The following is an 11,850-nucleotide window of genomic DNA, read 5'->3' on the forward strand; positions in this document are numbered from 1 at the left end:
GGCTCGACACTAGGCAAACAAAGCCCACGAGCTCGACCCTATAGACCAAAAAAACAAAAAACAAAACAAAAACAAAAAAGATCCACGAGCTCGACATCACATCATGTCGCTTAATGTACGCAGTGTTGAGCTCTTGGACCTTTCACTTATTATCGACCTCAAGGGCCATATTTGCCTAGAATGCCTCGCTCAGTACATTATGGTCATGTATCTTATGATTTGTAGCTAGTGGGCTAGTACTTAACTTGTTGTATAGCTAATGGGCAGTATGACAAGTGGGCTGTATGATTAGTGGGCTGTATGACTCGTGGGCTAACCCCGAGTAATGTTAGAGTATAGTATCAAATTGTAGATTTCTTTTTCATTATCTATCGATAATGACAATTAAGCAAAAGTATATGAGTCCAAAATGGGCATTCATAATATTGTTCCTCCAATACAGTATCTGATGATGTTCATTATACAATGACATCCCTGACATTTTGTATGGTTACAGTTTGCATTTACACCCGTCGATCTCTGATTCCGTCAGAAATTAGGGTAAAATATTATCTATAATTCGCATTGTCATTATGTACAGTATCATATCTCACCGATGTATACGATGTCGTATTTTTTATATGTTTGGTCAAAAACGGTAGGAACAGAAAAATACCCTGTATGACGTTCCTAATAACCCTAATCCAATATTTACCACGTCATAAAGTATGGGCTCATGATCTCCAGGAAAATAATGATAGCGCGCATTATTATATCGTAGCACAACTCACTGGCAAAAACTAGACACAGATAGTGAAAATGGCTCTACGTGGAACGAAGAAAAGCCAGAAGTCAGATAGTGAATCGTATCTGAATACTAAAGATGATGACCCTATCCGTTTGTCTCGTCAAGTCACTTTACTTGACAGCATATCTCTTATAGTCGGGGGAGTGATAGGATCGGGAATCTTCATTTCTCCTACCAGCGTCCTGGCCAACTCAGGAGGAATAGGATGGGCTCTACTCATCTGGGTGTTCTGTGGGATTTTGTCCATACTAGGGGCTCTAACTTACGCCGAGCTTGGGACGACATTTTCCGTTTCCGGGGGAGATTTCTCCTATCTTCTAGAAGCTTGTGGTCCAATCCCTGCTTTTCTGCGTTTGTGGAGCAGCATTGTGGCTTTGAGAACTGCTCCAGTAGTGGTTCTAAGTCTGACATTCGCCTCCAATCTCCTTCTTCCTCTCTATGTTGACTGCTCTAATCCTGAAGTCACTACCAGACTTACTGCAGCCCTCATGATGGGTAGGTACACATGGTTCAGTTAAGTTCAGTTCAGTTCAGTTCGAGTTTATTTCTGCATATTTTCAAGGAAATCATAATGAAATGACAACACGTGTATGTCACAACAGAATAGGAAAAAACAATATTACATTCATAGTATGATAATCACCATGACGACAATGAGATCAAAAGAATTGACGATACACTTGTTTCCAAGTAAAGAGGAAGAAGAATGCAGGAGCCTGCCGTCGTGCACATGCTTGATAGTGATGACAGTGATGGTCTAGGTGGGAATACGTATTACCATTATTACTGCTAATTACGTTCAGTTTAAATTACTTCAGATACATTAAAGGATGACACGCAGTCACACTTGCTGACTTTTCTCCTGAAATTTCAAGGACATGATCTTTCTCATTAATTTCATCTCTTTTGTGAACCGCATAAAGTATTTATTTGGTGTTAAATACTTACAGGAGTGATATTCATCTTGAATAGTACCAGTGTGCCCGGAAGCCGCTTTGTGAATGCATTCATGACTGTAGCAAAGCTTGCGGCCTTGTTGGTGATCATCATAGCTGGGATCGTTCAACTTGCCCAAGGTAATGTTTCAGAAGGCTAGGAAGTTACTTTCGTAACAGTGTTAATGATGAGCATGATGAGGAAGTTATCACGTGTCATGTGAACGTGTCATGTCTCTATTCTTCTGAGCAATTTAACAAGACATCATTCTCAAGTTTACTAATCATATTCAACAACTATAGTTAACTTACATCTCATAACTACTTGTGCTTCACTTGTGTTGCACCATTTTGGCTTATAATATGAGCTCTTTACAAACCATAAGAGCTGTATAAGATCAATAAAATATTATAACTACTAAATGCAACATCATAACTACTTGTACGGCACTTGTACAGTACTTGTTTTCCTATCTATACAATTATACTATAAATGAGAGCCCTGTCTTTATTACAGTTGGGCTTAAAGGGATTGTATAGTTTTGGTTGAGTCCTAACTCCAGGTTTCTAACATTTTTTCGTGAGATAATGAGAAACCTCTTATGAAATGTAATAGAGCATGGAATTCCAAGAGGAATTCAACGTTTATTCGATAAAAATTGGTTTTGATATAGTAGAGATATCCAAAACAATGCAATCCCAATAAAAGATGGGACCAATCTTTTATTGGGATCATCTCTTTAACTTTGTTTTTAGACATCTCAGCCATTTCACAAGGGATTTTCATAAAAGAAACTATGAATATCTCTAAAATGGTATGCTCTGTATCATTTCAGAAGTGGTTTCTTGGCATTTCACAAAAAGCTAGAATTCTCATTTCCACAAATAGTACTATACCATCCCTTTAAGTCAGCTTGTAATCTTGTTTTCTATTTTTCATCTATTTCTTTCTAGGTAATGTTGCAAATTTTACCGGTGCCTTTGATACGTCAGATTTCAGCTTTCGGACGTTTCCCTTGGCGGTATATTCTGGTCTGTTTGCTTATTCTGGCTGGTAGGTATTCTGAAAATATTCACCTTGGTTACATTGCTTGAAAGAAAAACGAACAAATAATTCTACAGAAGGTTATATGCCTTCCAATCACAATATCAAAATAGATATGTATATGAATAATACACCTGTATATTTTGTAGTATCCTAGATGACCATCTCCTCCCTCCCCCCCCCCCCCCCCCTCCCGTAGATGAGAAGATTCTCCGAACAGTAGGCCCTACTCTGGAAGTCGAGGGTTTCCTTTGTGTTTTCCCCTTTATGTTCTGTCTCTTCTGATATTAAAAAAAAAAAATCACAATTTTGAGGGTTGCATCCCCATACTCTGCAGCGCCTATCCCCTACCTCCGTTTTTTATTTGTTCCGTGGCCCCTTGAGGAAGTACTAGGTGTTTCAAAAAACATTTTCCACTTTTGATCCTTAATAGTTCAAAAACTATTTATCCGATAAAAATGTCATTGATATGAGTAATAGCTGGGTAGTGTACAATTTGGTTGGAGGTAATTTGCACGTGAAAGCATAAATCAATTTCATCAAATCTAAGATTGATTTTGAAGTAAGATTTCAGATTTTGATCAAATTTTAACCCTCTGTACAAAAACTGAACTTCGCACAGGAACCAATGATGTGCATGTGAGTGTGTGCTGACAATGGCCCTGAACAATGGACATGCCTGAACCACCTGTTGACTAGGCGTCAGTCTCGCGCTCCCTGGCACATGAATGCTTAATCAATAATTCATGTGGATTGCCCTGGGCACTGCTAGTCTGAATTCATGCACGGTAGAAAGTGCTTGCAGACACCACATTTCATTCCAGCTGGCAATCATTTTCAAATTTTGCTTCACATATCACTAAATTTGGGATGTAAATAAGCATAAATGATCTAAAGTTCCTCATTTTAATACAACTGTCTACTAATTAAATTGTCTGACAAAATTTTTCGCTTTTTCGATAAAAAGCGATCATCTTTGGTAAAGAGTTCAGCAGCATTTACCATAAGGGCGATTTGTTTCACAGTAGATTTATTTAAGGCTCCATATACACAAAATATTATATACTGTAATTTCTTTTCTTTGCTTCCTGTCACGACGTTTACGATAGAACAGAAGGTATTCATTGTAATTCTGTTTTTCAGAAGTAGGGAGAGCACTGTCGCGACTCAACGACAGTATCGACAGACGTTTGACTTTACACAGATACTGCCAGAGGCTGTATAAAGACTAGCTGTGATAGTGGAATTTCTCATGAATAAATAATGAAGCATTCAAACTCTGGCCATTGTTCAGGATCATTGTCAGGGTGTTAACCACACACTCCCATACACACCCATTGACCCCTGTGCAAAGTGAAATTTTGTACAGAGGATTGATAATAGAGCAAAGTCTGGAACCTATTAACTGTGAAATTAATCATGGATTTCATGAAACTTATTTATGTTTTCATATTTAAACCACCTTCAACCAAATTGTACACTATCTAGCTATCACTCATATCAATCACAGTGTTATCTGATACATAATTTTTGAATTATTAAGAATCAAAAATGGGAAATGTTTTTTGAAACACCTAGTATAAGCCTATAATATGTGTGTGTGTGTGTGTGTGTGTGTGTGTGTTTACACTGTGTCGTCTCTGTAGTGCTGACGCCTTTCTAGATTCGTTTTAAGTCAGATTGCATGAAAATAATGATGGATGTATACACTGTCAGCTGCGTTTAAACAACACGTATTTCATGACAGGTAGCCAGCCTGGTATGCAGCCTGACTGGTATAACTTAATATGTAGAGATGAATAAACCTCTGCTTGTTTTGATTCGCACCCTCGTCTTTAGGCAATACCTGCCCCAGGTGACAGAAGAAATCATCAATCCATCCAGGTATTTGTATACTTAACTCGATATCCGTATTAAATTAAATCACCGCAAATTATTCCTTTTGCTGTTTTATTTTTGAAACCTTCTTGTGTGATTTGTTACTGACATTTGAATGATTTTCGTTGCGTAGACCTTTTCATTTCTAACGATGGTGGCTTATCGATCGTCCTGTATGCAGAGAGCGTAACCCATAGAGTGTTCTCCAGGTTGCAATGGTTATTACTCACCAAGCACACACACAAACACACACACACACACACACACACGTACACACACACGTACATACACTCACACGCACACACACATTGTTTGATGCTTTATTAAAAGTTACCAGTAGAAATCCTTGAGACTGTATGTGCGGTGAGCAATAATGTTTTTTAGCGTATAATCGTATTTTCACTTTGTTTCGTGCTCACTAACTCAGTGCGACATTTCATTGAATTACCCTGGATTTTGCATCTGCACCTACAATCCGCTCTTTCCATTCTGTGTAAAATTAACCATCTGTTTTCTTTTCTTTCTATTTATCTAGTTATATCTCTTTCTCTTTCCTCTTTGTTATTCTTTTTTTTTTATTACAGGACAATTCCATTAGCCGTCATCATTTCCATGACAATAGTAACGGTTGTGTACTTGTTGACTAACGTCGCGTATTTCACCGTGTTGTCTGCCGACCAGGTTCTCTCCTCGAGCTCAGTAGCTTTGGTATGATACCTCCCAAAAGATCTGTCATTTATGATACAATATTCTTCAAAAGAACTGTATACTGTTTGCGTTCGGTGCCAGTTTTTGTTCTTAAAAATAATCAAAGATTATACGAGGGAAAAGCGGAATCACCTTCTCAAAAAAAAAAAAAAACACCAGGTGATTCAGATAGACTAATACGTTATGTTTATAGCCGTTTTACGTTATATCAGGTTGAATATTTCGTAATAAAGCCGCAGTGACAATAAAAAGGGACTTTGAAATTTATTTTTTGTATATCAGGACTTCGGTCGCATTGTTCTGGGGGATTGGTACTGGATTTTGGGCATTGGCGTGGCTCTATCATGTCTCGGATCAAGCAATGGCACTGTATTCTCCTTCTCAAGGTAATGCAGTCTGCGAACAAAGAATGATCTCAAAGTGCGTTAATAAAAAAAAGTGATTGTTTGTATGCTTGTTAAGTAGGCCCACTTTATAGACTCACGCTAACTTACCATTCATCTCATTTCGTTAGACTAAGGGACAAGGCAAAAGTCGCAGTCAACTCTAGGCGTACTGCATGTTCGGGTTGTGAAATGATGAATATTGAAATACCATTTAATTGATTTGATTCACTTGTTGATTAATGAGTCACTTTTTCGATGAATCACTGAATGTTTTAAGCGACATGGTTTCAGCCAGAATAATCGTTGTTCCACTTAGAATTGAAATGTATTGCTATGTAGGGTTAATGGGTGATGTTCGCTATTCAGAAGGTCGTTAATCCGAAAATGAAACAAGCTTCGTAATTCTGATGGTTCATTAATCCGGAACACCTTATTCCCTATACCTAAATGTTCGTTAACACTTGTGACGTTATTCCGAAGGTTTGTTGGTGCAAAAATGAACTAAGGTTCATCCACGTACTGAAGGTTTGTTATTCCAATATTGAAACATTTAATGACCTTTACTCTGAAAATGAAATGAGTTTCGCCAGTCCCAAGCAATCCACTGGGAAGTTGGAAGCCGGTTGGAAGGGACACGGGGGGGGGGGGGGGGGGGTGGATGGGGGAATAACGATTATGTCGAGTGTGGAAAGAACTTACACTAGTATCTAATTTTCAGATCAACGAACCTTATGGAAGTAATGAACCTTTCTTTCACTTAATTGCGCTAATGAACCTTCGGAATAACACGAACCCTATTTCATATGCGGAATTATAAACCCCCGGATTAATGAATTTTCGGAATAACGACCTTAGAAATAATGAACCTTATTTAATTTTCGGATAAACAGCCATTCGGAACAGCGAACCTTATTTCATTTTCGGAATTACGAACCGTTGGGGTGACGAAATTGCGGAATAACGCACTTTATATCATGACTGGTCGATAAACAAGTTTCTGATATCTTGCTATTGGGTGCTATAATCATTATACTATAATTTCGTTAATTCATCTGTCATTTAAAATGAAAAGTTATATATTTATGTGAATATGTGAATCTAGACGTACATACATGAGGACTATAGCTTTTGATTTTATGTGAATCTATTTTTGGACTGATTTTTTATAGAGTCCTATTGGTTGCATCTCGGGAAGGAATGATGCCTTCTATTGCCTCTATGATACATGTGGACAGGAAGACACCTTTACCTGCTGCTGCTGTCATGGTGAGGAAAACAATTTACTCACTTTGGAAAATCATACGAGGTGTTTGTGTGTGTTTGTGTATGTGTGTGTTTGTGCGTGTGTGCTTGTGTTTGCGATTGACATCACGTTATTCACGTGTATTTACTGAAAGCATCACAATCATTTCGTTCTCTGTGCATCTGTATTATAGGCACCTGTTTGTCTGGTAATGCTGATCGGTGGCAATGTCAACGCCTTGATTAATTATCTGAGTGTGACTCGCTGGCTAGTTATCGGCGCAACCTGTGCCATCGTCCCATATTACAGATGGAAGTATCCAGATCTAGAACGACCATTTAAGGTAAGAACCATTATTTCCGAGAGTCAAAACATGTTTTTTAATAGTCTACATATTTACCTAATAACGTGATATGGTCTTGAGTTGTACATCAGTTTGTCTTGAGCAAATGGTAGGCCTACTAAGAAGTATGGACAAACACTTAGGATCTATAATCACAATATGTCAGCTACTAGAAGTATTATTGGAAAGACGGTATGGACAGACTATGCGGGTCCTTGAAAGTGGTATGTGCAGAGTGGCTTTACCCTATATGTGAAAATTATCGTCTTCATCCTACACATTGGACTGCACCCTATCAGACCTATAATTCCGTATTTAGCCTGGTATAATCGACTTATTTTTCAACAGCTTCCGCTTTTGTGTTTAGCTCAACACAACAAAATGCTCGACGTACGATCAGCAACTATGATATGGGCCCTAAATATGCTCCGTCTTATATTGTCATACGGTGTCCTTGGGCATAAATATGTTCATGTGCTAATCCTACACACGGCCGGTTTGAAGCGCTCGGGTCAATTTCACCTTTCTCCTGTTTGACCAGAAAGGGACTATGAATATTAGGGCCCCGTGGCAATGTCCATAAAACGACCAAGAAGACAACTACTAAGGCTATTAAAACGGCGACCTATTAGTTGCATTGTGCACGTGTGCATGAATAGGCCTAGATGTCAAACGACATTTCTTTTTACAGATGATGCAGCTATGTACGGGTAATTATTTTGAAAGCCTTTTTGTATTCTCCATGTAATGGCCTTAAAAAGAAAGAAACCGCAAAATTACTTATTTGGTCAAGCGACTGTCCATGGGAGTGTCCAAAGGCCGATTAGAGTCTCTTAATTGTTCCAATCGACTGTGAACACATCGGCTTTTTTTTCATATTTGTCAGCTCTAGATTCAATTTCTCAACTTCTATCTCATTTCGGGGGATCTCTGTAAGATTAAGGGTTATACATAATAGTCCGAGGCTCTAACAGAATGTCGAAAAGGTGTGATAGTCCAAGGGTGCTAGACCGATCAAGGCAGGGGCCGCCGAACCATTGGGTTTAGGGGAGGGGCTGCAGCCCCCAGAGTTTTTGAGTCTGAAAAAAAGAGAAGAAAAAGAAAATCGGACCAAAAAAATAACATCGGACGTTTGAGTATAGCAGGTCTACAGTGTCCCTGCATCGATAATGAATACACACACCAACAACGTGAGCACCTCCCGGCACATACACCCACATAACGCGCACTCTCAGACAGCACTGATACACAATGAAACCGTGAGATATTTTTGTTTTTCTTCTGTCTTGTGTGTGTGTCACTGTGATCTGCTGAAATTTGCTATAAAAAGCCTGTTCCTTTTTTCGAAGGTGTGGAAGGACAGCAACTTTTTTTAAACGAAAATGAATGGTAAGGTAGAAGTCAAAAAGCTTTGAATTAATATCTACTTGTTAAATTCTTTAAAAAGCAAGTCACAATGAAATTATAGAGAGTGTGTGTATCACCATATCATCATTTTGTTTTGTTTTGTCCGCAGGTGCCTCTGGTGATCCCTGTTGTATTCTTCCTGTGCTGTATGTTCATCGTTGCCATGTCTCTCTACAGCAGTCCAGTGGATTGTGGGATAGGTCTGGGAATCTTCTTTGGTGGAATACCTGTCTATTACATCTTTGTCTGGTGGGAGAATAAACCAATCTGGTTCAACCAAGGCATGGGTAAGTATCAATCAATGATTGTAGTTGAATCTTATGTTAGCTCTTACAACAAAACTTAAAATAAAAAGAAACAAAACAAACTGCATGGAATTTACACCACTTATAGTCTTACTACAGCTACTCAACCAAAGCATCTTCACTTCGACATACACTTTGGTCTTGATGAAAGGGAGTACGTATCTCTCCACATCGTATGGTAAAGATTTGCTTTTCTTGATCGATCGATGCAAACATCCTCACCCAGTCTTCCTTATAGGAGAACCCTGCTCTAATATCCGCTCATTTCTTTAGTGTTGGCAGAAATAGACTAGACATAGTCAAATAGCGTATTTTGCGTGTGAACTTAAACTAAAAACACATCAATGAAAACGAACATCTTTTTGTAAACCTCATTTGCAGGCAAAGTAATATACATATTTTTTGCCTTATACTGATGAACTTAGTGTCATCATGCTTTAAAGACGTATTAAAATACTTTAAATGACAACATAGCCTGAATAATCTTGAAATGTAAAGCTTTTTATGATTATGTTACATAACATCCAATAAACAATCTCCAACATTTTTCGATATTTTTCACATCTTTTATTTTAAAGTGTTCTTAGCCATGAACTCAGTCTGTCGGTTGCTTTCATGGGCATACTTCCTTTACTATAAGTAAAGTAGTACATGAAATTCAATTGTTCTCAAAATATCTTTTCCATATAACCAATTCATTGTAAATCGACAACGACAAAGCAGAAAACATGAAAACGTGAGTCATAAACTGTCCCCACCAATATCTTCTTAAAATGTTAATTTTTATTCTCACCCATCAATTTCTGCAATTATATCAAATCAACAACACTAGCAGAAACAAAGAGAATGCATGCCATTGCACAAACACCCATGATCACATCGCAGTGATGATTTCTATGACACTTTTACACAGTATTTTGGGACGTACTTGATCTTGAACTTCACTCAAACCATTTCATCTCTGTTCTACCCTCCACCTTTCCTACACCCATACATCACTAGATAAGTTATACGACAAGGGAAGTAATCACATGCAGATCATTTTTTTATATTAATCTTACTGAATGTGTTTGCAAGACAGTAAGCTATGGTAGTCAGGGTATTTGCCATTCGTGAGATCATAGGTATTCTCATATCAAGAGATTATCCACATTCAAGTAGACACATTTTCTCAATCGACAGTTATCTATTTTCAAAACAAAGGTGTACGGGTTGATCATCGACACTTGAATATCATTTGACGGATTGTTGTATAAGGAACACGAAAAGTGACATTACAAATAAAGGGGTACTGATATGGTTCTCATACACACGAGGTGGCAGAAAAAGCTGATGTGAGATCAGACGATCTGAACTAGTCAAGATGTATGGAGCAAAAGGAACCTCAAGGCATGGAGGCATTATGCACAACTACGGACGGAGGAGGCTTGTTAAACAGCCGAAATGTATACAGGATAACAATATAGAAAAAGCCATCAGTATTGAGATTGAACTGAGAACATTCTGTTGAGAATGGAAAAATGGAGAATGTGACGCAGCAGTTATAGTCCCTTGATAAAAGCAGGTATAAGCAGATATAAGGAAATCAGGTTTAAGAAAAGCAGGTAATGAAGAACGAGAAACTGTAACAATAATTGGCCCTCAAGCACAGAAACCAGCATGCTATTTAAATTACTAATTGCATTACAGTATTTTTTTTGCACATTCTTTCACCTACACAGATCACTTGACGGTTTTCCTTCAGCAGCTCTTGTGCGTCGTACCTCCAGAGGATATCCAAAATAAATCCGAAATTCTAGAAGAACCTGGGAGAGTCGAAGAGTCGGAGTAGGACGAGATGAACTACCAGTAACCGCATGGTGGACCAACAATCAATGCACATACAAAATCATTTGTTTCTTTTCCAAAACGTTTGTCCCCTTCATATTTTGCTTAAGGAGACGCTCGTCTCCATATACGAACATGTTTTGTCTTACCATGGATCAACATCAACACAGATCCTTTCAATAAGGATAATTGTGTTTTGGGGGTTGTCATACTTCTTATATATAGGCCTATATATAATATTTGAGGCGGAAGTTGATCTCGATCTTGCTCTCCCTTTTAATCGAGCTTTCGGCCTGTTATCAGGCCTTCATCAGGATCTACCAGCAGAACAATAATATTGTCTAAATGACATAATGTTCCGTGATATACAACGCAATAATACCAATCTTTTGAGTTGTTGTATATAATATCTTTATATACACAAATCAATAATTTACTTCAACAGAAAAATACAATCCAACACCATCTTATCAACATCGAAAAAAACATTTAAAAATGTTTCTTGATAAGTTTTAATAATCGATTTCATGGTAATTAAATTTCTGTATATTAACCACTGTTTTCTATAGAAGTATTTTCATTTCGTATACTCGGATGGTTATTTTCTGTTTCATTCTTATTCTGATGGCATATAAAGGCTCTCGGTAAACATTTTGTACATAAACCTGTACTATATGATTATAATAGCATATCCATGCCAGGGTTCATTTCATAATTGAGCCCTTGTACATATGTATATAGGCCTATATAGTGTTTTCGTTATAACGCTTTGCCTTTTCTTTGATATTATATTTGTCTATAATCCGTGGGGGGCCTACATTTTACAAGCAGTGCTTCTTAGTAGTCCCCTCCACATTTGTGATTATGTTAAAAAAAAATCACGATATTTTGTTTATATTGTACTCTGTGTATATTATATGATAATAATGTCTACTATGTGGAATATGAATACATTACGTTTCATTTCATTTCATTCAAACAACAGT

At 37.7% G+C, this 11,850-nt stretch overlaps 1 protein-coding gene across 1 annotated transcript; it reads left to right on the plus strand.

Moving 5' to 3' along the window:
- The first annotated feature begins 798 nt into the window (after positions 1-798).
- Positions 799-10,868, plus strand: LOC139745570 (cystine/glutamate transporter-like). The gene is made up of 10 exons (XM_071655964.1): positions 799-1,282; positions 1,738-1,863; positions 2,677-2,776; positions 4,607-4,651; positions 5,230-5,353; positions 5,636-5,739; positions 6,909-7,005; positions 7,176-7,325; positions 8,842-9,019; positions 10,759-10,868. The coding sequence occupies exons 1-10, from the start codon at positions 799-801 to the stop codon at positions 10,866-10,868; spliced, it is 1,518 nt and encodes a 505-aa protein (XP_071512065.1).
- The last annotated feature ends 982 nt before the right edge of the window (positions 10,869-11,850 follow it).

Source organism: Diadema antillarum, unplaced genomic scaffold (genome assembly GCF_040938485.1).
Source record: "Diadema antillarum isolate AM-2024a unplaced genomic scaffold, OU_Dant_1.0 seq00001276_RagTag, whole genome shotgun sequence".
Taxonomy (NCBI): domain Eukaryota; kingdom Metazoa; phylum Echinodermata; class Echinoidea; order Diadematoida; family Diadematidae; genus Diadema; species Diadema antillarum.